This window comes from Hipposideros armiger, unplaced genomic scaffold (genome assembly GCF_001890085.2).
Source record: "Hipposideros armiger isolate ML-2016 unplaced genomic scaffold, ASM189008v1 scaffold_1270, whole genome shotgun sequence".
In the NCBI taxonomy this organism is placed as follows: Eukaryota; Metazoa; Chordata; class Mammalia; order Chiroptera; family Hipposideridae; genus Hipposideros; species Hipposideros armiger.
The window spans coordinates 118,977-146,292 of record NW_017732620.1 but is presented as its reverse complement, the minus strand read 5'-3'; the positions used below and the strand labels follow the sequence as shown (position 1 = coordinate 146,292).

General features: G+C 39.5%; 1 protein-coding gene across 1 annotated transcript in view; it reads left to right on the top strand.

Moving 5' to 3' along the window:
* DNAH8 (dynein axonemal heavy chain 8) overlaps positions 1-27,316 on the top strand; it is a gene marked incomplete at its 5' end in the record, with an annotated part of 267,299 nt that overhangs the window by 136,782 nt on the left and 103,201 nt on the right. Inside the window, 10 exons of the mRNA XM_019633277.1 lie at positions 1,093-1,230; positions 2,417-2,544; positions 3,258-3,429; positions 6,228-6,383; positions 10,742-10,897; positions 12,461-12,643; positions 15,835-15,940; positions 18,175-18,427; positions 18,536-18,726; positions 24,865-24,986. Of these exons, the coding sequence (XP_019488822.1) occupies positions 1,093-1,230; positions 2,417-2,544; positions 3,258-3,429; positions 6,228-6,383; positions 10,742-10,897; positions 12,461-12,643; positions 15,835-15,940; positions 18,175-18,427; positions 18,536-18,726; positions 24,865-24,986 (1,605 nt within the window). The remainder of the gene's footprint in view (positions 1-1,092; positions 1,231-2,416; positions 2,545-3,257; positions 3,430-6,227; positions 6,384-10,741; positions 10,898-12,460; positions 12,644-15,834; positions 15,941-18,174; positions 18,428-18,535; positions 18,727-24,864; positions 24,987-27,316) is intronic.

Below are 27,316 nucleotides of genomic sequence, written 5' to 3'. Positions count from 1 at the left end.
TGAAATATGGTATGTCTATGTTATGGAGTACTAAGCAGTCATTAAAAATAATGAAGATGTACTGATGTAGAAAGATGTTCACGACATATTGCTAAATATGAAAAAATAAGTTGCAAAACAAAAAAAAGTTAGAGAGAAGTAGCAGAATTTATAAGTAAATCTAAGAACTGATGCTTTGCAAAAACAAAATATAAGAGATATGTTCTTGGGAAATCTAACCAAGAAGAAAATACAGAAAAGAAATGAGAATGGAAAGCTAAATCCATATAATCACAGATGTGTAGATTTAAATAATTAAAAAGCAAATTTTTCATAGTTATATGTAAATACATTAGAATTTTCTGGGGAAAAAGGGCTAAATACAAATAAATGAAATATTGAGAAAGAGAATGAGAAAGTTATAAAAAATCTACACCAGAAGGCTCTGGGGCTATCTTACTTTGCTGATTAATTATTTTAAATTTACATGAAACAGATTTTACCATGTTGTAGGACTTAGAAAAAGATGAAAAAAACTACAGTAATTTCACTTCAAAGAATCTTTGCCAAAGAAACCATCCAAAGTGTTTACATACTCAAAAGTATTTGTCACAGCTTTATTTGCAATAATTTAAAATGGGAGGAAAAAGGGAATGTCTGAAAGTACAAAAAAGGTAAAGTAAATGATAATGCATCCAAATTGTAGCATATTATGCAGTCATATAACTAATGTTTGTGAAAAGGTATTTAAGGACATGGGGAACTGATTAGACTACATTAGGTGGGGAAAAAGTCAAAATGCCAGTCATCAACTTCTTAACACAATACTCACAGACTATCTCTGGGTAGTATCATGGGTAATTTTTGTTCTCCTTCCTATATGATGCTGTGTTTTCCATGTTTTCTATATTGAACATTAATAAATAAGAGAAAAAAAGAACTTTAATGAAATATCTCCAAGACCCTTTGCTTTCCCAGCTGAAAACACTGCAACAGATAACCTCAGAATACCATCGAGGGCAAAAATTGTCTAATTTATGTATTTACCAATTAAAATCACAAATGTTTTGCAGCACTAATACAGCTCTCCACTAATCACTTCTTCCTTTTAAGGCGAACCTGGCCAAGCAAGAAGGCCGCTTATCAGTGGCTAATGCTGAATTGGGGAAGGCACAGGCACTGCTTGATGAGAAACAAGCCGAGTTGGATAAAGTGCGAGCAAAATTTGACGCAGCAATGAAGGAGAAAATGGTGAGATTAAATATCCAAAATTACTGAAACGAGGCACTGAAATTTTATACAGTATGTGTTGTATTTAGAAATTAGGCAAATGTTTATCATGAAAAATATTTGCCTGAATGCCCTTACTCACTGACTATGTCTACTTATTTTGGATCTTTGACACTTTGAATTCTTTTTTGTGTTTTTTAAATAATCATTTTCTATATGAGGAAGCTGTGATGTTATACCAAAGAGTACTGACTTTGGAGTTAGAAAACTGGGTTTGAGATCCAGCTCATGCACTTATTAATTGTGCATTTGAGGGCAATTGAGCTAGCATTATCTGTCAAATGGGGATCCTAATACGACCTCATGGGATAGGTTGTAAGCAGTGGTGGTCTGAGAAATGTTCCATTGTCAGCTTGTGGGGAGCAAGGGCCAGGGGAGGAAGAAAGCCCTGAGTCACAGGGTTTGTTGATTTCTGTGGTCTACGTACTCCCATCACTGCCAATTTTAGGCTATCAGTGTGATGACACTGAACACAGATTTGGAAAAACGTGCCGCAACACATCATTATATGTTATTTCCATCATGCAGACAGACACATGCACTTAAATAACCTCACATAGATAATACTAAAACATAGCAAATAATTAGGAAGTGATGAGTTTTGGTTATTTGTTACCTTTTCTTTTAATATAATTTGTTTAATTGTAAGTTTATAGAACTTAATTTTTAATAATGGCTGTGTTGAACACCAGCTCCCACATTTCTTGAAAATTGAACAGTTGGCTCTTGAGATCTGATAAGAGCTGCCTGCGGCACACTCCTATTGTGTAGAAGTTTTCTGGGTAAAAAATACTTTGTAAACTGCAAAGAACTCAGAATTATTATTAAATCCAAGACTTAAAATGGTATATTTTATTGACTTGACACTGTTTTGAAAATATTTAATAGAAGTATTATTTTAATTTATATGATTTGAATTCTCTCTTAAAAATTGCTTTTCTTGAAATTTTGTAAGGTAAGAAAACTATATTTTGAATGAATTACCAGATTTTAATAAGTAAAGTTTCACTCACTCTGTATTTTCAGATAATATTTATTTTGCACATTAGGAAATTCCTGTGTGTATTTTTATGTGTGACTATAATGGATGTTTGATTAAACCATTTTTAAATAAGTTCTTTGAGATATTCTTCCTTTATGAACGTAGGATTTGCTTAACGATGCCGATATGTGCCGGAAAAAGATGCAGGCTGCTTCCGCTCTCATCGATGGACTGAGTGGAGAAAAAATCCGATGGACTCAACGAAGTAAAGAGTTCAAAGCTCAGATTAATAGGTACAAATTTTGGTCTTTGTTATAGTCGCTCTCCTGCTTAGTCACCACCCCAAATGCCACCTGTTTGTGACACTAGAGAACATAAAATCCATCTCCCTCTGAAGTGCTTTTCTCCTTCATTTCCATATATCCATCTCTGAATCTCATCATCTAAGAAAGTGCTTCCAGCTTAAGTTAGACACTCTTCGTAAAACAGAGAGGAAAGAAAATTTTGTGAGACATTTTTAATCTCAATTTTGGTTCAGCAATGTGGGTTTTCAGTACAAGAGTACTCCTCCTATGGTTTGGTTTTGCCAGACAATCGATGCTTGCTCCAGATGTCTACTCTTCACTATGAGTGTCCTCAGAAAACTTCAAGAGAGAGGCATGAGAAAGGAAAAAGAGTTTAACCAAGACTGACTCCAAACAGGACTAGGCTTGGGAGGGCACAGCACGCTTTCCCCCTCTGTGTGTCAAGGCTCTGGACCTACAGGCTGCAGGGAGGAGCCTTCTCTCTCGCTCTCTGACCGTCCCCAAATGTGGCCACTTCCACCCCAAAAAGGGCTTGGGGGCTCCTTTTTGCATGACCTCTGTATGTCTGGCCACCAAGTATTAAGCAGGAAGCAAAGGATTTCACCTCGTAACAAAACAAAATTGCTCTGTGGCCTTCCAAACTCCTTAATGGGAGAACTTAAGCTGTATCAGGTGACTCACTTTGTGGTTTTTCTTCACAGACTCGTAGGTGATATTCTGCTGTGCACCGGATTCCTTTCCTACCTTGGTCCTTTCAATCAGATATTTAGGAACCTCTTGCTTAAAGATCAGTGGGAGATAGAGTTGAGAGCACGGAAGATTCCTTTCACTGAAAACCTGAATCTTATTTCAATGTTGGTGGATCCTCCAACAGTAAGCGTTACTTTCCTCTTAACATTATTTGAATTTCAGTCTCGTTTTATTTCTTACTTACAAAGAAATCAAGGTACACCTAATTTGTTTCTTTTTTGTTTTTCATTTAATTAGAAAGATGGTTTGGAAAGTGCTTAAGAGCTCCAAAAATGAGTTTTATTTGTTGCATAAACAATCCTTTGCATTTTTGGAACTCTTGCTTTCATATTAATACCCATTGCACTGTTGTGAACTAGAAGGTCATTTGTGAGTTACAGACTTGCTGATACTGAACTCTTCTTATAACCCTCTATTATTCATACCAGTCCTGTTGAGTCACACTCTCTTTCAAACATTTTAGGCAAATGTAGACATTATCTAGGCCATAACTACTGGTATGAACCTTCGTCTGATTATTAACCATCTTTTTTAAGTGTCCAGCAACAGTGCACAACAGTACATCCTGGTGTGACTGAGTAATAGCAAGTCCTATGACACGAACCTTCCTCGTTGGGAATTTGATGTCTCTGTCAATTTTCACTATATCTTGCAGAGCTCCTGTGGTTTTAAATGCTTTCCAGGCAATTTGTATTCATGAGCTGCTTCTCTGATTTGTGAATATGCTCCCCAGTTGCTGTTTCCTTAGAGATGCCACGCTGTTAATTTCATGTGATCTCTCTTTCAAAGTTAAAAAATTAATCTTTTCCAATGCAGACAGTGTTGAGCTGATCATGCCAGGGACTAGATAATGCATTGGAGCTACAATGGGCCACTTTGCCTTACCAGTGTCCCCAGATGATCTTTATTAGTTATGGCCTTTGGAGGTGATGGGATAATTTAACGGAGGTGGAGGCTAGTCGCTTCATTGGATCTCGGGTGATTTTATTGACTGTGTGGAAGCAGGCTAGCAATTCCCCCTTAATTTGGAAAGGAAATTTTTTTAATGTTATTGATAGCTTCTGCCAATATAATATCTCATCTCCCCTAATTTCTCTGTCCCCAGCTATGCAATCCCCTGTACCCCATATAAGCAGAACCACGGGCAAGAAATATAGGGTTGTCAGAAAAGTCATGATGCATTTTTGCAACAGATAGCGCTAGTTCATATTTGGAAGTACTAGAGCCATTTGCATCTATGTTATTGCTATATCATTTGACAGCTGACAGTTCTAGCTTCATTCTAAAAAAAAATTGAGCAATTTGGTTGAGTTTTCGAGATTTTACAACAAGTTGAAGATGGAAGACCAAACTGTGCATTTTCGCCATATTTTGGAGTTTTACTTCCATAAAGGGAAGAAGGTGCGTCAAGCATGTGAAAAGTTGTGTAAAGCTTACGGTGACAATGCTCTACAAGAATGTCAGTGCCAATGATGGTTCACGAAATTACATGCTGTTGATTTTGATCTCAGTGACGCTCCTCAGTCAGGGAGGCCCACCGAGGTTGATGATGATAAAATAAAAGCATTGATCGAGTCAAACCCGCGTTACATGACATGAAAGATTGCAGAAACATTGAACATCCATCATTCAAGCATTCATGACCACCAAAAGAAGCTGGGATACATAAGCAAGCTCAATATTTGGGCTCCACACGAACTCAAAGAAGTTCATTTGATGGCGCTTATAAACATCTGCGATATGCTCATTAAACGTGAGGAAAACAATCCTTTTTTGAAGTGATTGATATCTGGTGATGAGAAGTAGATTGTTTGCACAATGTGGTGCGCAAATGGTCTTGGTCCTGAAGTGATGATTTGCCTCAAACGACATCAAAAGCAGACATTCATCATAGAAAGGTTATGCTCTCAGTGTGGTGGGATTTTAAAGATGTCGTGTTTCTTGAGCTCCTACCAAGGAACCAAACAATCAATTCAAATGCATACTGTTGGCAATTGGACAGTTTGAATGAATCCATCATCCAGAAACGTCCAGAGCTTGTTAATTGTAAAGGAGTTGTGTTCCATCGCGACAATGCGAGACCATACACAAGTTTGATCACCCGTCAAAAATGATTGGAGATTGGATGGGTTGTGTTGCCACACCCACCACACTCGCCTGACCTTGCACCATCAGACTTCCACTTGTTTCGCTTTCTTCAAAACTCCTTGCGTGGTATAATGTTCAATTCAGATGAGGCTGTAAATCAGCATCATGTTCAGTTTTTCGCAAATAAAGACAGGTCCTTCTATGAACCAGGAATTATGAAGCTCACTGAGCGATGGCAAAAGGTTATTGAACAAAACAGGCAATATATCATTGATTGATCTTTGTTCTTTATATAAATAAATGACCTTTGAAAAACATAGACAAAATACGTGATGACTTTTCCGACAACCCTATAGAAGTTTCAGAAGCTTATACTGGGTGGGGCTTATCTTCTCCGACATCCATTACATATATTCATTATCTCGGCTAACTCCAGCAGCCTGAATCCCACCCACTCAGTGTCACCATATGTCAAGCCTGCCCCTATGTTCTCTGAATTTTCAGCAACCATGCTTCAAAAATTTCAAATCAGGTTTAATATGCAATCAATTTAACAGTATTTCCTTGTAAGTATGAAAATTCAGTATAAAGGACTAAACCTAGTCTTGAGTTATTAGAGGAAGGATTTATTAGATGATAAATTTGTGTTTTTAATTTAATACTATTTGGTTCACATTTACAAGTTTGAGGTTTTTTCTGGGTAACCTGTTGCATAGTCTCAATGGAAAAAATATGTCCAAATTTTAAATTCTTTCAGATTGCAATACTTTTAATTACTAACAAAAGCATTCTTGTTCTCCTTTGAATGGCCATACCCATTTACTGTTATTCAGATTGGTGAGTGGGGGCTGCAGGGATTACCAGGAGATGACCTCTCAATTCAGAATGGCATTATTGTGACAAAGGCCACCAGATACCCACTCCTCATAGATCCACAGACTCAAGGCAAAACTTGGATTAAATCAAAGGAAAAGGAAAATGACCTGCAGGTATGTGCCATGCATGGGTAAGAAATCTTGAAATCATGAAATTCTCCCAAAACCTCAATTAAATCTACCATTCATCCAGTTGTTATCTCTACAATTGTTTGCTAGTTACACACCCTTGAATTTTGTAACAGGGATCTATTTGGGGCAAAGGCTTTGATATTTTCTCTCTTTGGTGCTCTCTCTTGATCTCCCCCTCCCCCTCTCTATCCATTTCCCTGGCTCTGTTCCTTTTCCAGTGTTGGATGTGGCTTTTATTCTGGGCCTGGGGTCTTGGCTTATAGGAAAGTAGCAAAGGGAGAACTTGTGATTTAAGCCATTTGCACTGACTTAGCTCAGATACTTGGTACTGCATAGCATGCTAGAGTCCAGGATTGGGGTTGGAGTCTAGTAAGGTGTTCCTTTAAGGGCGGGGGGTGGGGTGGGTGGACAAAGGGCATGATTCCAATCCTCCCGGCTCCCTTAGGGATCTTGTTACCACTGATATTTCAATTCAGCTACCAATGTGGACTGTTCATTGTTTCCTAGAACTGTTCCCAGTTCTAAGCTTCCTGGATCCATATTTTTGCTTGTCTTATTTCTATTAATGAGACTATCTTTCTCCACCCTACTGCCCACTTCACTTACAACCCAGATGAAAATCTGAAATATTCTTCAAAGTCCACATCCAACACTACCTTAATCAAGATTTTTCTGTGTCCTGAAAAGACAGGCTGTCCTGAGTCCTCACAGAAATGTTTGCATTTCTGTTGTGGATTTAGAGTCTGACTTGAACTATTCTTTGTGTGTTTGTCTTTCATCTCTACTATATCACAAACTTCTTGCTGACCAGCTCTATGGTTTTACATCATCTTTATATTTTCTGTACTGTTCCTTATATAGAGTAGAAATTCTGATATCTATTGAATTTAAAGGAATTAACCAAAATGTGTCATCATTACAATAAAAAAAACACAGAAGAATCATATGGTCATCTTGATAAATGCAGAAAAAGCATTTGATACAATTCATCACCCATTCATTATAGAACTTTCAGAAAACTAAGAATAGGATATCAGATAAAGAGCATGTACATAAAGCCTAAAAAAACCACCACATTTAATGGTGGAATTTTGAAAGGTTTCCTTCTGAGATTGGTGACTAGCTGGCAAGTGGACACTGCCCAGTACTCGTGAGCACCCCCCCTAGATACTTCCACCTCATTAATACCCCAGAACACAATGCATCACTCTGTGTTTTTTTTTAATAACAAAGGAAAGTGCTTTTATTTACTATTATGTGAGAAGTGCAGGATACAGATCTGTTTACACAGAAAGAATTCAAATGTTAAAAATGCTTAGAAAAGAAGACAAATTTACCAAAATGTTGATTAGCAGTGTGTCTGGTTGATAGAAATGTGTCATTTTCTTGTCTTCTTTGAGAATTTTAACTTTACACTCTAAGTTTGTAATGTTTAAGAATAATCTGGTGCATCAGTCTATGTTTACTTAGAAAACCCGTAGGAATCCTAGTAAGGATCGGAGTGGAAACTGAGGGGAAGAGTTAAAGGAAATGGAGGCGATGAAATGTAGCTGCTGAGGAGCTACTTTCACAGAGGAGTGCACGCCTGTCCTATCCTTGTCTGCATCCAGCTCACTGTACTTGTCCCTTACTCCATTCCTCTTGCCTCCCCGAGCTGTTGTCCTCCCTGCTCATGTTATTCTTATTTTTCCTGATCATAGCTTTGTCTCTCCATTTTGGCATTGAACTCATTGCTAACCTTCAGCAACGTCCTTCCTGATGCAACTCAGACCAAGGAACCCTCTTGAAGAAGAAACAAAAATATGCTGGAGACACCTCCATATTTTAAAAACTATTAACTGCTGGAATATAAGCAGACTGAACTATATTCTCCTTAGAAGATGCTATTTTTCTAAATGTATGATCAGCATCTAAACAAACACATAAATGAAAACAAAATTATTTTTTCTCAACGTGAAAAGGAAAACAAAATGAAAATTTTTTATCATTTTATAAATGATAAAAACCAACATGTTTTGTATGTCTATGGTGCACCCCACCTTGGCAGCTTCGCCAAGGCCACCTTCAATGTCATCTCTCCAGGACCTACAGTTCTGACTTCTGGAAAGGGAAGGTATTCCCAGGTTTCCCTCTAAAGAATTCACTGACCACTTTGTAAAGATCCCAACACCAGGGTATCTGTGCAGATGACCCAGGCTCTGGAGGTGACTACCACGTGGTGTTCCTACACAAGAAAAATCAAGTGAACTAAACCTGAAATTATGACTCTAAGATACGATTTCAAATTTATAAAAGGTATTGAAGATGGTAAAAAATAATCTTAAATAAATTGATAATTTGAAAATTATTGTTTCTGTGTTTGTTGTATTAGAGTTCTCCAGAAAAATAGAAATAATAGCATACCTATATCTAGGCATAAATATATAGATATATATAAAAAAATATGAGAGATTGGCTCATGGGATTACAATCTGTCATTTGCAAGATGGAGGTCCAGGAAAACCTCGTGTAGTTCTAGTCCAAACCCCAAAGGCCTGAGAAGCATGAGGGCCTATGGTCTAAGTCCTAGTCTGAGTCAGAAGGCCCAAGAATCAGGAGCTGATGTCCAAGGGCAGAAGATGGACGTCCCAACTCAAGCGGAGAGCAAATTTACCCTTCCTCCACCTTTTTGTTCTCAGTGAGTTGGAAGATGCCTACTCAAATTGGTGAGGGTGGTCTCCTTTACTCAGTCTGCCAATTCAAATGCTAATCTCTTCTGGAAAACCGTTCACAGATACACCCTGAAATAATGTTTGCCCGCTACCTGGGCATTGGTTAGCCCAGTCAAGGTGACACATAAAATTAACCAGCACACTTGGGAATGAAATCACAAAAATGGAATTTACTCCTTGGGAAAATGAACAGGACAATTACATTAAGCTTTATTGGGACCTTGTTTCATCTTGTTTAATAAGCTACTTAAAGCTCTTTGTTTAGATTAATTTACCTTATTAATGCATAGTAAGGCCTTTCACAGTATAGCATTTGTATTAAAAAAGCTATCCAGAGCATTTTGAGCCTTGCCTCTGCTCAGGGCCTGCTCCAAACTTTTTGGAGTGTACTTTCTCTCCTAATGATGACTCCCTGACCCTGACCCTGGCCCTGGGCCCCCTTGGGCCTTTTGAGCTTCCTTTGCTTGGCCCGCTCCAAACTCTTTGGAGTGTACTTTCTTTTCTAATAATGGCCCTTGAGCCATTCTCTACTGCTTGGGTCCACTTCTGCTTCTTTGAAATGTATTTTTACTCCTAATAAACTCCTTTTCTGCAATTAAAAAAAAAAAAGCTGTCCATACAGGGGAAAATTTCTTGCATGCGCGGGATTTTTTGTTATTTCCTTTGTAACCAAAATAGGACAAAGGTAGACTTATTTAGATTTTTACTTCCACATCTTTTTTTCATAGCAAGTGAGAGATAATATTTTTAAATTCCACTCCCATCATCACTTGCTCTCTCAATGGATCTCCTCATGTCTTAAGATCTGCATTCACAGCAGCATGAAGGCTTTAGTTAAACTCGGAAGATGGACTATAAGGAGATAGATAGCTGAGGACTGAGCCTTTGCGAATCCTCATACCTAGTCAGGGGAAGGATCAGAGGAGAAGTAAGAGTTCAAAGCCAACTGGTTCATGCACAGATCAACCAGCCCCGTGTGTCTATTTTAACTAATAACAAACGTGGATCTTCAAATGGGAAAGTCTGCCAGGCATTCAAAATTCTAATTAAAAATTTTTTCCTATATTTTATAAGAATATTCTTTATATTTCACAAGCATATAAAAAGTGAATGTGTAGTCTTTTAGGTTGATTTTATGGAAAGTATCGGACTCTTCCATTGTGCCACTGTTAGAGACAGGATACATGGATGCACCCTTGGTTTGACTCAGTATATCATTTCTAACTTTTATGCTCTTTTTTTCTTATCGCTTACTCATCTCATCGAAGTCCTGCGAAAGTAAATGCATATCACAAATATGCAAATTACTTTGTTTTCTCTCAGTAATTTTAGCAATGTAAGTTCAAAAGGATTGATCCTTGACTACTGCTCTTCCATCTGTAGCTTTGCTAAGGAATACCATTTGATTCTCCTCTTTCAATTAGAGAGAACCCATTACACCTCCAAGACTTGCACAAATCATGATCATGACTCACCGAGTTTTGAAAATTAATTTTCATTTGTTACTTTTATTTTTTATAAACAGGTCTTCCTATATAGTCCTCAAAATTCTGTTACCTCTCGGTTTCCACTTAGAAAGAGGCACAGTTTTTTCTAACATTTATATAGTGATGAACTCTTTATTTTTAGGTGACATCTCTGAACCATAAATATTTCCGCAAACACTTGGAGGACAGCCTTTCCTTGGGCCGACCCCTTCTCATTGAGGACATTCGTGAAGAGCTGGATCCGGCCCTGGATAATGTATTAGAAAAGAATTTCATTAAATCAGGCACCAGTTTCAAGGTGAGCTTTGAAAAAAAAAAAAGAAGAAGAAGAAGTAAAGTAAAAAGAACAATGGTGACATCTACTTATCTTTTTGAGCATAGCAGTGAAGGCGGTTTCTTTCAGGTGGTTGTATTTGGTACACTGGAAAAAAAAATTCCAAATTCATATTCAGTGTTTTTGTTTGTTTTTTAAAAAATTATGTAGTATACAAGAAAAACACAGTATCTTGGTAAGAGTAGCCATTTGGCTGAAACTACGTAATATATTTTACGTATATATATAGTGTATAAAAAATACAATATCTTGGTAAGAGTAGCCATTTGGCCAAAACTGAATAATATATTAAGGAAAGACATAGTCATAATAAATACAGGTTTTATTGCATAGATGTATATATGAGTGTTACACACACACCATATATATATATATATATATATATATATATATATATATATATATATATGCAATTCCAAAAAAATCAATTTTGTAAGCCATATATACAATAAAATCTGTATTGTCTCACTGGAGAAAATGGCATTTTAATAAAATCTATGTATATTGATTTGTTCATTTCTCTCTTTATTAACTTTCAGTCTAAAGTCATGGGCTTTGCTGGAAGCTATGGAATACTGTTCCTAATTGTTGGTTATAATTGTTTCCAGTATAAATGCTCCTTTTCTGATTGCTGTCATTCTCTACCTTTAGGATTCTTCAGCTTTATTTATTTATTTTTTTTTTTGATGAATGACAGCATTTCTAATTGAGTAGTTTCACTTTGGACAACTTAATTTTATGAATATTAGTGAATAAGTAAACAAAGATAGATTTATTTAGGAAAGAAATTCTTCATGATGTAAATTCTTTCATACGAGTATGCTGTATTGAACTGCCAGAGGAGGCTGTAGAATAGCCATTTCTGAAGGTCTTTGAAAAGACCCCAGATTCTTTTCTACAGCATGAAAGCATGGTGCCTGAGAAGGTGGCAGTCCTTAGCGATATGGTTTTCAGTCACAGGCAGGATTAAGGTTAATTAAAAATTTAAGTCATTTTAAAATGTTTTAATTTCCACCTGAATTTTCGATAGCAAAACCTGTTGTTTTTTAATATACTGCAGATTGTAGTGTTTCAGATAAATGTTATCTTTCTGAAAAAATATGTTGGCATTTTTTTCTTTGAAAATTTCATTAACCCTTTCTGTTGTCAAATATGCTTCAGATATGAATGTAAAATGTGAAAAGAAATAACACTTTCTATAAACATGATACATTTCCATAATAGGAAACAATTTTCTCAAGTGGAAAGAAACAGTCAAATCTTGACTGAGTTTTCCTTTATTCGACATTTGTTTTAGATAAATTTTTTATTCAATTTGCTTGGTGTCATGGCTAAAAACACCTTCAAGCAGGACAACAAATCTAGATTATTCTAAAGAAATAGGCTTTATTATAAATTTTACAACTTTCTTTTGCGGTTCATTCAAGTTTCACAGCACTGACCTTTGGTAAATTCTTTCCTAAACTGAACCTATATTCCTTGTCCTGTCCTTTAAGTTTTTTAAACTTTATATTTGAATTGCTATAGGTAAAAATCGGTGATAAGGAATGTGATATCATGGATTCATTTAAACTTTATATTACTACAAAGTTACCAAACCCTGCCTTTACCCCTGAGATCAATGCTAAAACATCAGTCATTGATTTTACCATTACGATGAAAGGACTTGAGAATCAATTACTAAGGAGAGTAATTCTAACCGAGAAACAGGTAATAAATCTCTCAAGGTAAAGAACTTAGGACTTACTCTAAACTATAATAAATGTTTCAAATGTATTGAGAAATTGTTAAGTATATGGAAAAGAAAACACATTAAGCAAATCCTGTTTACCTTTGTTAACAAATATTTGTTTTACAGTCTCAAGTCCTGTCAAGAACTTAATGTAACTAACTCAACTCTCCTCCAACTCCAAACACACACTCACACACACACCACTCTTTCCACTTCCTACTTCTGCCTTTAAACCTTTGAGTATGTTTACTTTAATATTTATAGTCCTGTGGGTGAATGGTTTGGGTATACCAAAAAAATTCAATAACATAATGATTCAAGAGAAAAATAAATTCCTCTGAATGAGCATTATTACTGCTGTAGTAGTGTCAACTACTACAGTCTAAGAATCTAATAACGTAGGGAGCCATACTTTTATTTTAATTAAATGAAATTTGCATTAAGGCAGGGAAATTATTTTACAAGATTAAACTAATTTTAGAATAAACTCAGAAAATAGTAAATTTTATATATAAAATATACTTACATAAAATATAATTTTATATATTTGTACATATAAAATATATTTTCATAATATCAGAGAATGTTTATATTTGCTGAAATATAATTAATTTTAGTAGTAAGGGTTCAAGGAAAAGGCAAGATTAGTAATAATAAGACCAGAGAGGCATAAAATGGGAAGGTGATAAGACTGGACAAGGAAAGGAGGAAAGGCAAAAGGTATGAACCAATGGCCATAAAAACAGAGGAAAGACATTCAAAAAGGGAAAGAGAAATGATACATCAAAGAAGCAGAGAGACTCAGTAAAATGAGATGGAAACTCCTACCTGGTTAATAGAGATGGTTAGTGTGGGGCCGACCTTGGGAAGGCGGCCAGCCTGGTGGAGTAAAAGGGGCACATTCCCAGCTTCCACTCTCATTTGCTGTTCGATCTTAGTTAATGACAAGCAACCCAGGGCTTATGCAGTCCAGAAAGGGAGTCCTGTCCACTTCCACCGTCAGGCAAAAAAAACTTGAGCCCCTCAATTCATTGCCTCCATCACCTCTTAGGACCACGTGGTGTCCACTGTTGAAAATCAGCCCTTCCTTCATGGCCTGGTGCCGTTGGTCTGTTCTGGGGTGATTCCTCACTGCTCTGGACCCCCCATGCAAGCAGTACTAACTTCTGTAAGGCGGGCCACTCCACTGTGTAAGGAAGGCTACAGTCCGTGTCCCCAGAGCACCCCGTACCCATTCTTCTGGGCCTTAGCTTCTTCTTCAGGAGATGCACTAAGATGCTCACTCCAAGCTTGCTGGAAAAAACAAAATGCACACTTAAGCTGCAGGAGGACATCCCAACCATATAGAGTTTAACCCTCCTAACTCCTGCTCTTACACCTCCATTTTCCAGATGAAAATGAAGACTAGAGAGAATAGGGTCTTAACCTATAAGAGCACATGGACTTTCCACCCTGCCAAACCTCTTAGATAAACTTTACCAGTCACGCTGTAAATCTCACACGTATCCACTGTACCATGATGCTCATTTCTTCATATCATAGTGAAGAGGAAGCTAATGTGACTTCATGTTGTTCACATACTCCTATACTGCCACCCGGGGTGCCTATTTTAATGAAAACAATTCATTAGCTATTCCCCTGCAAACAGCCATGACTTTCCTTGCCACCTCACCAAACCCTGCAAACCTCATAGTACAATGGCAGTGTATCCTGGTCTTGGAGTTGGAGAACAAGGGTGATAAGCCTGTCTCTGCCAGTGACAAGCTGGGCATATTATATCGGGATGTTATTTGGAGTTCATATTACTGGGTCCTCAGTTTCTCCAAATGTAAAATGAAGTTGTTGAACCAAGTTCAGCACACTTCAATTTAACAAATGTTTATTGGGTCAAGTTCCTTCTCTGCAAAGCTTCAAGACAAGGGCTGCCAAGGATACAAGAAAGAATAGAAGTTGCTGCCCTCTAGATGCACAGAATCTAATCAGAGGGACATAATCTACACACAGATTGTGATGCAAGTCAGGGTAGATGCACAGATGAATGCTGCGCTGTGGCTTTTGACTGACAAACTGGTTTAGGAAGACTTTCTGAAAGTGGTGGGACTTCTGAGACATTTTTCAAGAAACATTCTCAACTAAGCAGTTTAAAAACACCTTTTAACATAATTCCAAGTACAATGTGTGATCTGGATAAGATCAGAAAAAATGATATAAAAATGCTATTGAGACAATTTCAGTTTATTGTATATTTAGCAAGAGTATTATATCCATGTTAAATTTCCAAGTTTGAAAATTGCACTATAGTTGTGTAAGAGAATGCATTGGTTCTTAGGAGATTGGCTAAAGTTTTTAGGGATAAAGGATCATGATATCTGCAAATGGCTCAGCAATAATAATAGTAATAGCAATAATGATAAGATGCACACACACAAACACACACACATACACAGAGTGATAAAACAAAATGTTACTTGGTAAATCTAGGTGACAGGTATATGAGAGTTCATTGTATAAGTCTTGCAACTTTTCTGAAAGTTTGAAATTTTCAAAAAATATAATTTAAGAAAACACATCATTTATGTAGGAAAAAATACCTCTCAAACATCCAGTTTAACCCTGCTGGTAGAAGGAGCTGCAAAACAATGGAGAACGGATTTGTATTGGCAACTGGCTATGGCAAACCAGCTCCCTGGAGTACCCATAGGCAGGTCCCCAGCCAAGAGCTCACACTTGGCTTGGGTCGCGTCTTGGCTTCTTGATAATTGATTCATGCCTCTTTGTTTTTACCACTTCTGACTACAAATAAAGTTAACATTTCTCACAGAGGCAGTGTGAGAACAAGGCCAAGAGAATGGGACCCTCTGATTTAAATAAACAGAGAGCTGTGAACAGAGCTGGGGATGATTGGGCAAAATTATTTTAGCAGGGTGATCCCATGCATGCCAGTGTAAGTGCCTTGGAATCTTAAAGCTAGTGGGCATAATTTTTAAAAAGATTTTCCAGAGGAACAAAGTTACAGAAAGACAGATTTGACTAATGATAGTAATTTCTTCTGTCATGCAAAAGGCACTTTGGTTTAAACTTCTAAAAATTGATAGTAAACACTAAATTGGATTTGCCATAATAACAGGTAATTACAGTTATGATGTTATTTTTTGTTTCTTAATAACAGGAGTTAGAGTCTGAGAGGGTTAAACTTTTGGAGGATGTGACTTTTAACAAGCAGAAGATGAAAGAACTTGAAGATAACCTCCTCTACAAATTAAGTGCTACAAAAGGTATTGTGTTCTTAAGAAATAATCAAATAATAGATTCTGAATAAGTATGTGTCATGCCCTCTTTTCAATGCCCTCACGATTACAGATGTTAGGAAATAGTTATCAATGCAAAAATAAATGAGGCAGTTTTCCATCTAGACATTAAAGAGGGACGGCAGAGAGTCTGATTTTTGATGTAGCAAACAGAATCTGAGCATTTGAGAATAACAACAGTTTTCTTGATATAATTGCTCTCTCCTGAGAAAAATAAGGACTCCCAATAGAGGTAGGTAGCTCATAATAGGCTAATTTGCTTGCCCAAAGGAAACTAATGTGCTCAATATATTTTTTTTTCAGATTGACTCTCATTTGTCATTGAAATGCATTTACCACAGTGGGCTATGACATGTGTAATCTCAGTTGAAGGCACTTGAGCACCCAAAGCCCAGCTTACCCTTGATCTGACTTACCTCCCACCTAGAATTCAGGAATAGGGTCTCCTCTGGGCAGTCAGATCATCATACCACACTCTCATTTGGGGATGGACTCTCTCTGAATATTTGAAAATATTTTATCCAAAGAAAAAAAATCAACAAACACTATATTGTTCTGTAGTAGACAAATTAGAGCAACCTAAATTCCACCACTGATTAGCAGTCTAATAATAAATACTTTCCAGCAGCACTTTAATCCTTGGATAAAAAAAAAAAATCTTAACTTCCTTGAAGTACATTATGCCTTACTCTCACAACAGTCTCCATCACTACTTTTAAGGTGACCTCGGGCAAAAGTCCTTGTTTTCTGCGTTACTTGCACTGCGTGTGCTGGGAAGTTGTCCATCACTTGGTCCAGTGACTTCTCCCACCATTTGGATACCTCTGGGTATTCTAAATATTACCAAAGAGAGCTGAGGGCTCCTCACCAACCCAGCCAGAGTGTGCTGGATCAAGAGTTCTTTCCTGTGAGGTTAACCACACCTTGAACTTCCCTAATAGACCTAGCAGGCCCATCAGAGTGACTCAGCACCTTACTGTAGCACTCAAGCATTCCCCTGCACCCCAGAATTCTAGGGTAGACAAGAACACTGCTATTTGCTGATATCGGGACCATTAACTCAGCATGTCCCAAGTGTCTTTCCGTGTCTTAAAATTGAAGTTATCGTCATAGATGTGTTATTTCTATTAAAAACAATAGTGAACGGTAAAACTGAAAATAAAATTAGGATTTTTGTTCCTGGTGAGACACTTCCACTATCCCCCAATTTACTTTTGTTAGAGACATAGAGGGACCCGAGTCGTCAGTGGCAAAGGCTGGTCCACTAAAGAAGGAGCAGAGAGTGTACCATTCAGCTGCAAGCTGGTGTGTAACATGGGGATCAGCTCACACCGTGAGACAAGCTGGATGGACAAGCTCATGGCGCTTTGAGGGGAACACCCAGGGTGATAATGGGAACAAAAGACACGTCACATAAGGAAGAGCTGAAACCACCAGGGTGGATGGAGACATGATTTTGTCTTCAGCTATTTGAAGACCAGTCATGTGGGCTGCCTTGAGAACACCTTTTTGCAGATTTCCAAACAGAGTTGGGGGGAACCTCTTGGCAGGAACATTTAGAAGAATTCAGGCATTGGATAGTAGTGGGACTAGAAGACTTTTGGTATCTTAAGATTCTGTCCCCTACCCTGTGGGCTTTGAAGAGTGGAGTTGAAAATTAATAGGATGGGGCCAGCTGAGTGGCTCACTTGGTTAAGAGCGAGCTCTGAGCAGCAGGGTCGCCAGTTCGATTCCCACAGGGGCCAGTGAGCTATGCCCGAGCTGAGCTGCTGCTGAGCTGCCAACAGGTGGCAGGATGGCTCAGCTGGTGAGAGCATGTGCTCCTAACAACAAGGTTGCTAGTTCGACTCCCGAATGGGATGGTGGGCTATGCCCACCTACAACTAAGATTAAATAGGGCACTTTGAACAGAGTGGCCACAAGCTGCCCATGGGCGGTCGGATGGCAACTAGACTTGGAGCTGAGCTAGCTGCGCCCTCCACAACTAAGATTGAAGGACAACAACTTGGCTGTTCCCCTCCCCCTCCCCCAATTCCCCAACACTGTTCCCCTTCCCCAATTCCTCAATAAAATCTTAAAAATAGAAAAAAGTTAAAAAAAATTTGGTCTGATATAAAAGACAAAAGAACATTAACAGGATGATTTCAGAAGTGATGCACCTCGCTTTTCGGCTTGCCCATCTTGTGCTCTTTGGTTTTTAGGTTCCTTGGTAGATGACGAATCTCTCATCGGTGTCCTCCGAACCACCAAGCTGACAGCGGCCGAAGTCAGTGAAAAGCTACATGTGGCAGCGGAAACAGAGATCAAGATAAACACAGCTCAGGAGGAGTTCCGGCCCGTGGCCACCCGTGGAAGCATCCTCTACTTCCTCATCACGGAGATGAGCATGGTCAATGTCATGTACCAGACCTCTCTGGCCCAGTTCTTGAAGCTGTTTGACCAGTCCATGGCCAGGTAGGGCCCCACGCCCTTTGCCCCAGAGCAGCAACTTAAAATGTTTGTTAGTACATACTTGCTTAGAAAAAGCTCTTTACTTACCTGATTTTTTAAAATGCGTTGCAGATCTGAGAAGTCTCCACTACCTCAGAAGAGAATTACAAATATTATTGAGTACCTGACCTATGAAGTTTTTATATACTCCGTCAGAGGCTTGTATGAAAAGCACAAATTCCTCTTTATTCTCCTCATGACCCTGAAGATCGATCTTCAGAGAGGAGCAGTGAAGCACAGAGAGTTTCAGGCCCTCATTAAAGGTGAAGGGTTTGGAATATATGGGTGTGACATATAAAGGGTGTTGCTTTCGATGTGCTCTTTGATGTACTGTAAACCCATTTCTATAACACATAGAACAAGTTCTTTATTTATTATACCTCTTTCTTTCTGATTTCCATTCATTTTTCTCTAATTACTCAAGATAACTTATTTCAGGTTTATGTTAACATTATGATTTTTAGTATATAATTAAGTGAAAGTTGATCATTGTTGCCCATGATTAGGAGATACAGATGCCAAAGGGAGGGAAAGTGATGCTTGTGATGAGCTTTCTGTCGCAAGAGAGCAATTCTTTAAGCAAGGCAGTAATGACTGTTAAGACTGTAAAAAAGGTGCACATGTATTTCGCATTTGAAGTTAATCCTATTCATTGCTTATCTCCATGTTAAAAGTACAATTAAGAAGACAAAAGTATTTTCATTCAATTCAGTTCAACAACTATTTGTTGAGCACATACTATGGAAACCCACCATACTAGTGTTTGGGATACAAGAATAAATCAGACATTGCTTTAAAAGAAGGAACAGTCTCCTAATGGGATAAAGAGAATTTTAAAAATAACTGGAAAATGAGGCAAAATAACCTAAGTGATTTTAGACAGCTAAGAACAAAGTGTTAACATTTAAAAGGAGGGAGAAATTATGTATGGTTCGTGAGATCAATACAAGCTCCTTGGAAAATATACCTCTGCAGGTTAAGCCATGAACTTTTCTGAGTTTTTGATACATGGCGGAAATGTTGCAATTATTATGTTTTTTGCTCTTTGTATATAGTTTCATAAATCATTTTCTGGCTGCCCCCTCCCCCAAAAGAAGAAAGTGGCATTTGAAATGGACCCTGAAGGATAGGTAGAAATGAAGGGAACATCCCACGCTGAGACAGAACCGCCTGAGAAAAGAAATGAGTGCAGTATGTAACTGTGAGCCTTAATTCTCACAAAGGAAGGATTTTCTTAATCTCATAAGAAATAATGAGTTGTGTGAGGTGGTGACGGGGTGCTTTAGGAATCTTTTGTTGCCCTTTAGAAGATTACTTTGGCAGACACATACAGGATTAGAGAAAAGAGAAACAAGGGAGTCTGTTCAACTACAGGAATTGCACTCCAGCCGAGGGTAAGAACAACAGCAATAGAAAGGAAGAAACAGACATGAGGGCTCATAGAAGCACAACTGACTGGGTGTAAGAGCTGAGAGGAGGGTCAGAAACGAGTCTAAGGCTTCTGGTCTGCGCAGAGATTTTCCAGTCTGGTTGGTTGAAGGAGGAACTTGTGTGTGGAGTGTTAAGAGCAGGGAGATAATGAATGTGATTTGGGGACCTAGTTTTCAGTCAGGGTAGGATAGGTTTTGTGGCCATAAAAACAATACCAAAACGTCAGTGCTTAACAAAGCCGTACCTTCTCGCTCACTCTCTGCTCAGCGCGCTTGTCATGGTCACCCAGGAATCCAGATTGCTTCCATAATTACTATGGTGGAGGGGTGGGATGCTGGCTCTTAAAAGGGACCCCATGAGTGACACATGTCACTTACACTCATATTTCATGAGCCAAAGCAAGACATATGGGCACATCCAACTTCAAAGGGAGCAGAGAAATGCAATCCCTTTATCTGCTTGGGAGGAGGGGAAACTGAACGTTTTGAACAGCTCTGGTGACTACACAGACATGCTGAATTTGAGATATCCAGCAGACGGTTGGAAAGGATAGGCCAGACAATTTAGAAGTCAGAAGACAGGGCATAGAAATAACAACCACAGCCATGGGAACAGAGATGATCTAGGAAGAAAATGTAGAATATTTCCAAGTTCATACTACAAGGTGATAGGACATGACATATTTTTACCCTCATCATCCAATTTATAATAAGAGGCAGTACCTGTAACTTCTTATTACTCTATCATTCTTCTTAGTTTCGTTCTGGAAACTTTATAAACAATTTTGCATAATCACTGAAATTTCTTTGACGTTTTATTTCTTGCAGCTCAAAGGAAATTGGAATATGTTGTCCAGTTCCTATTTTTCCCTCAGGTCTAATACATCTGGAGAAGTTGGTGTCTTAAAGTGTATGCAGGAGTGAGACAGCGTGGTACAGTTAAGCGTGCGCAGGACTAGGAACCAGGGAAACGAAATGGGCTCTGCCACTGACTAGCAGTGTGATCTCAGAGAGCGATCCCCTGGTCCCTCCAAGTGCAAGAGGCTGTGAGGGCCCAGGGGATAGGATAAATACCACCTGGGAGAGATGGGCAGGCTCTAGAGAGACGTCCAGACGTATGGGCTTGTGGTGTATGGGACGTTTAAATAAAATGAGCCTGAATTTACCAAATCTAGAAAGCTACAATACTTTGACTCACCTCGGTCACCTTGAAGCCCTCACTTGGACTTGGGGCCACATCCCAGTGTTTGAGGCACTGGCAGTGGGGAGGGGAGACATTGAGGCATGTGGGAATCTAGGAAGCAAAATGGGCCTCGCAACTTTAGGAAAGCCTCCTATCTGTGGGATGTAAGTGGAATGGGAAGTATACTTTGGGGTCTTTCCTTATCGTGGGCTGGCTTTGCTTCCTGAATCCCATCTGCCGGTGTAACCCCTGGGAAGGAGACAGATACGTAATAGAAAGGGGTGGGAAACATGGCCGCTTGGCCCACAGTGGTCACTGGGAGGACAAGGAAGTCAGAGGGGAAGGAGGTCTGATGCAAAGATCGTTGTCTCTTCCCTGTCTCCTGAAGCAGGTGGGTAGAGGAGGGTGCTCGAGAAACATCCAGATAAAAGATGCCCCTGCGTTCTGCCCGGAGCCACATTCACCATGGAGGCTGCATTACAGCGTTGGTGGAGGGATTGGCTCAATGGAGAAGCCTGAGGTTTGGCAGGCAGGAGTGTGGACGTGGAAATGCCAAGAGGGCTGGTGCACAGCAGAGGCTGGGGATTCAAACCAGGAAGCTGAGGGGACTTTGTAACCGGAGACAAAGGGCCAGTCTGTGTGGATAATAGCCCCATGTCGCTGCAGGCCAGAGAGGAATTGCTCAGGGAATACAGTCCAGGGATCCCAGCCTGTGACCGAGACAAGTGGACACTAGAGGGCAACAGTCAGGTCTGAGGCACGTCCTCATCAGGACACAGTCCCGCCCCACCTCACCCCTCCCCACCCAGCAAACCCAGCCAAGCCAGAGCTATTATCAGAAAGAGACAGGATTCTTCGAGGCAAAGTATGTAAATCAGAGGAGACTGAGAAATACAGCAACAGAGTGGGGAAGGAATTTGTGAGGATAATCAGCTTTGGCACAGGAAAATAAAGAGAGCTGCATATCTGGGTTGTAAAGCACATCTGTGACCCCAGTTCATAAAACTGAAGAGTCAGGCAGAACCAGATTGTCCAAGACCAAGAGAGCCAGGGAGAGGAGCTTGGATTTAATTTGCTTGGCAATAGGGAGCCATCGAATGCTTTATGAGCAGGGAAGTAGCATGAACAGAGCAGTGCTTTAGGAAGGTTAATTTGGACTGAATGATAGGTTGATTGACAGAAGTACAGTCAGCTCAGTAGTAAAATAGTTTAAAAAAAAGAAAAACCCAACTGGCTTATTGTACAGTTTGTATTAGTTTTGAACTGGCTTACATTTTGACCAAATTATTTTTTAAACATGGCATGACTTGGATTTTAATGTTTTTTTAATGAAGTTAATAAACATGGTCCTTAGATCATTGATATTTTTTATCATTTTGAACTCAGTGCTTATGGTGGAAAAAAGACTTATTTATCATAGGAGAAACATTTGATTTCCCAAGAGTGACTGTCCCTTTGTATCAATTTCTCCTTGTTTTCTGCAATATTTCGAAGGTGCCTTTGACTTCCTGCTTCAATTGAGAATGTCAGGCACTTTGAAAAATGAAATAAATACCAGGGACCATCTTGCATTAGAGAGTAATTGATATACCTGTTTCCCTGCCTGGTTATTTTAGAAAGATATCATCTTTCTTTTGTCGTGAAACATGGTCAAAAGACACGTAAGGGGTGTGCTCTACTTCCTGGTTGGGTGGGACCTAAGCCTTTGAAAACAGAGAGAAAAAGTTAATGTCAAAATCATAGCTAATGATTATATAGATTCTACTATGGACCAAGACCGTCCTAAGCTTTCTGCATACAATAATTGATCTAATCTTCACAGCAACCAATCTGGTAGATTCTATGATTGCACCCATGTGACAGAAGAGGAAACAGAGAAATCGAGTTCTTTGTCCAAGTTTATGCAGCCAGCAAGTGTCAGAGCCAGGGTATTTGGGGAGAATAGGATCGGCTGTGATTGTTCTGGTTTGGTTTAGGTGGACAATATGTTTGCAAACACTGATGTAGCTCAAATGTCCTTTCCTGATGTCTTTGAAGCTTATGGTCACATGAAAACATTTTTTTTTCTTGGATACAACCAAGAAGAAAAGGGTGACTTTGTCTCTGTGTTAGAGAAGCAAACTCTCTTCAGTCTGCAGGTGACTCTAGTGGTCGCTTCTACAGTAAACTCGGTTTTAGCAGAAACAGTGCACAGTAAGTGTTCCTGTGTCACCGGGTGTAACGGGGTGGAGTGGTGGGAGGAAGGTGTCTGTGTTCTAAAGGTGTGGCGCTCAGAACCACTGAGCCCACTGGTGGAGCAAAGGGGTTTGCATGAAAGGAGCACTGCAGCTCATTCTCTTCTCAGGGAGACGCCAGAGCGGGAAGCAGGGCCCTGTAGCTCCCACCACCCCTTTTTTTGCCCAAGGGTTGGTATATGATGTGGAGGGATTCAGTGAGCTCTTCAGGAAGATTATAGGATTTGAAAGTTCCAGAATCATTAAGAAGTACAAATTGGTAGTTACAAAGTAGTCATGGGGATATAAAGTAAAGCATAGAGAATATAGTCAATAATATGGTTATAACTATGTATAATGCCATGTGGGTGCTAGACGAGTCAGGAGGATCACTTCATAAATTATATAAATGTCTAACCACTATGCTGTACACCTGAAACTAATATAAAATAATGTCGAATGTCAACTGTAATTGAAAAATTTTAAAGGAGGGGTGAAAAGGAAGGGGAAGAAGAGGGTCAAATTTCCAGGTATAAAACAAGTAAATCATGGGGATGTAATGTACAATATGGGGAATATAGTCAATAATATTCTGATAGCGTAGTGTGGTGTCAGATGGTTGCTGGACTTACGGTGACCACTTCTTTAGGTATATAAATATTGAACAACTATGCTGTACCCCTGAAACTAATATGATATTGTTATGTTAGCTATATTTTAATTAAAATATTTTTTTAAATTAAAAATAAAAGTTCCAGAATCACTGTTTTTGCATACAGCTGAATTAGAAAAACCGAGCTGGAATTATTATGATAAAACATTACCAATGACATGCAATGGAGGAATTTTGAAATTATAAATATAGCCATTGTATCCTGGTGAAAGATTGTCACATTGGATATGCTTATTTGACTTGTGGTTTGCTTCAAAATACGATCCAACACTATACCTCACATTCTCCGACAGGCTGTGTGAGAACAAGAGGCTTGTTTGGTTTTCTCTGCTTTCCCAGTGCCTGGAATATGCCAGATATGTAGAGGGTGCTCAATAAATACTTTTTTCAATAAATCAATAAATCAATGATTTGAACATTAGTTACCCCCTTAAAAATGCTTAGGTGTATTATATCAATCTATTCATCTACCCATCCTGTTGATCTGGTAGCAAATAGTATAGAATATCAAACTGCTGGAGGAGTGATGCCTAAGTGCTTTATAAAATCACACTCAAAAACAGCAGCCTATTCATTGATAGCAAAATTATACATTTCAGATTGTTTAAAAATGATAATAAATAAAAAGGCAAACAACCATAATTACCTGAGAACAATTCTTTGCATGGAAAAATGACAAGGGGTTGCCATCTGTGTCTTATAACGTGGTGTGAATCAGTCAATAAAGCTCTAAGACTTGAAGGAAATGTACCCAAAAAAAGATAACCACATTTTCTGTAATGTGATTATTTTCCAATTTTCCCATGTTTTCTGTAATATGGTTATCTCGTTTCTATTACTTAGAAAGTAAATTTCTAAAAATGAGGCACAAGCTGACCTGATTCCACTGTGCCTTTCCCCAGGGGGAGCTGCTCTGGATCTGAAAGCCTGCCCTCCCAAACCATTTCGCTGGATCCTGGATATGACCTGGCTGAATCTTGTGGAGCTGAGTAAACTGCCGCAATTTGCAGAAATTATGAACCAGGTAATGAAGGGCCGGATAAAAGCACAGACCTGTAAACCCAAACACATCTGGGACAATTTAATTGGGGCCTCCTGGTGACAAGTCCTTCACCCAAAGGAATCAACACAATAATGTAGCTCGGAGGCTCTGTGGCTCTCTGGGGAGACTTGGGACACAGGGATATCACAAGGACCCTTGTCACAGGTGCAGGCTTCTGCCTTTTCCTTCTGTGTGGGGGCATGGGTCATGCATAAGCCTGCTTGAATTGTTGTCAGAATCAGAGCCAGCGGGTGAACGCTTTTATTGTAGACTATTGATGTTTTTGCATGTTTACTTCTGCCTATGATTAAATAATTTGTGCATGTTTGAATTTCACACAAATTAAGGTCCTTTTTAAAAAATCAATCGTTTTAATGGTGAAAATATTAAGTGGTAAAGCATGTCCTGATTTACCTGTTGTTTTTCTTATCTGAAAATGTAAATTGGTTATTGTGGATTAGTTGTCCATTCAACTCTAACTGGAAAACAATTAGACAACTCAGGATAAAGATAGTTGTTTATTACCTGGGTCTGTTGGTTACTGCCTGTCACTGATGGAGGGCCTGCCATTCCAGTGTCAAAGCTGATAATCATCTTTTTTGTGATTGGGGAACAAATGCAACTTGGCAGAGGCCTCATGCTATCATCATGTGATTCCCACCCCCTCAACCCCTCTCCCGGTGTAAACTAGGTGTGTCCATTTAGTGGTATCTCTGGAACACTGTGTAGACTCTTCACCTATTTATCCATGGTTGGATCAGAGTCAACTGGATAAAGTCCCTGGATTCCATCTGTGGTGGACAGTAAGCTTTGTTTTGTAATACAGCCACAGATGGGTACCCCAAACCCAAACAAATACCTTGAAAAGAAGTGGTCTTAGTCTGCTGGGAGACTAAGGGAGACCTTCACGCACCACTGGAAAAGTCACTCAAAATCCATACCCTCCACTGGCGAGTTATATTGCTATAGAGATATGCATTAATATAGAAATATGCACTATCGTTTGCCCCTGTCAGTTAGATTTTAAGTACGGGTGGTATAGAATCTGGTAGCTACTACTGCCTACTGTGAGATAAGTACTTCGCAACAACAGTCACTGTGCAAGGGAAGTATTATTGACACCGCTTTATAGATAAGAAAACTGAAATTCGAAGAGGCTAAGTAGTTGCCCAAGGCCACATGGCCAATAAGTGGCGACTCTGTAAGTGGCCTCATTCTCTTTCCCTGATGACAGGAGTTGTTTCTCTCTGATCCCTTTTACACCACGGGGTGGGCCAGTCCTGAGGGGAGGATTCCTTCCCAGGAAACTTGCAGAAGCTCACTGCGGACCTGCCATCAGGCGTCGGTCTGTTTGGCCAGTCTGTGGGAAGGACGGGAGGAAGCAGAGGGAGATCAATCTCCCAGCTGAGGGGTGTTGAGAATTGAAACAAATACAGCCTCAAACAGCAGCTGCCCTGCCTTGCCACCTCAGGCCAACTGTTCAACACCTGGAAGCAGTTTTGGTAACAGGACCAGCCAGAAAAGGAGTGGGAAATGGAAATGACTGGCAAGGGGCTGGAGGTTCTCCCGTTGCCCATCACAGACGCAGCTCGCTCTGGAAGCTCTACTGTGGTAGAGTCAAAATCAGCTGATGGAAGACTAGTAGGCTGGGAATAAACACCCTCTTTTCTCTCTTACCACCTTCTCTCTAGCAGCTATTGTGGAGGAGGCCTGCAGAGGGCGCTGTGGGTGGCAGTGCTCAGGCACCAGCTCAGTAGGGAGGGCTACAGCAGCACCCAGGCCCTCGGAGCGGCGTGCCAGGCAGATTCTTTGGGATCAGGCAACTCGGGAGAGCCACTGCACTGGAAGCGATGCGTGACATGGAGTGTTGTCATCATGGAGGATGATTGACGGCACACTTTAAAACACACCTTCTCCAACCGTAGCTCACGCCTGACTTCCTGCACCGAACAAGCTGAAACTTGTCACACACTGTTACTAAGGTTCGATGCACCGATTCCAGTATTGAAGATCCCTGCCTTTCTGTTGGATGACACTTGGCAGGCAGCATTCACTGTAGGTTTTGATCACAACGGAAAGGCTCCGTGTCACACATCACTTCTGGTACAGCAATTTCTGTCAAATAAAAACATTACGGTGTGTCCTCATCCACCTTATTCACTGGATCTGGCACCATATGCCTTCTTGCTCTTCCCAAAGTCAAAATGACCATGAAAGATAAACATTTTGAATCAATTCAGGACGTTGAGGCAGCCATGGCAGCACAACTAAAGACACTCACGAAAGAGGTCTTCCAGAACTGCTTCAGGAAG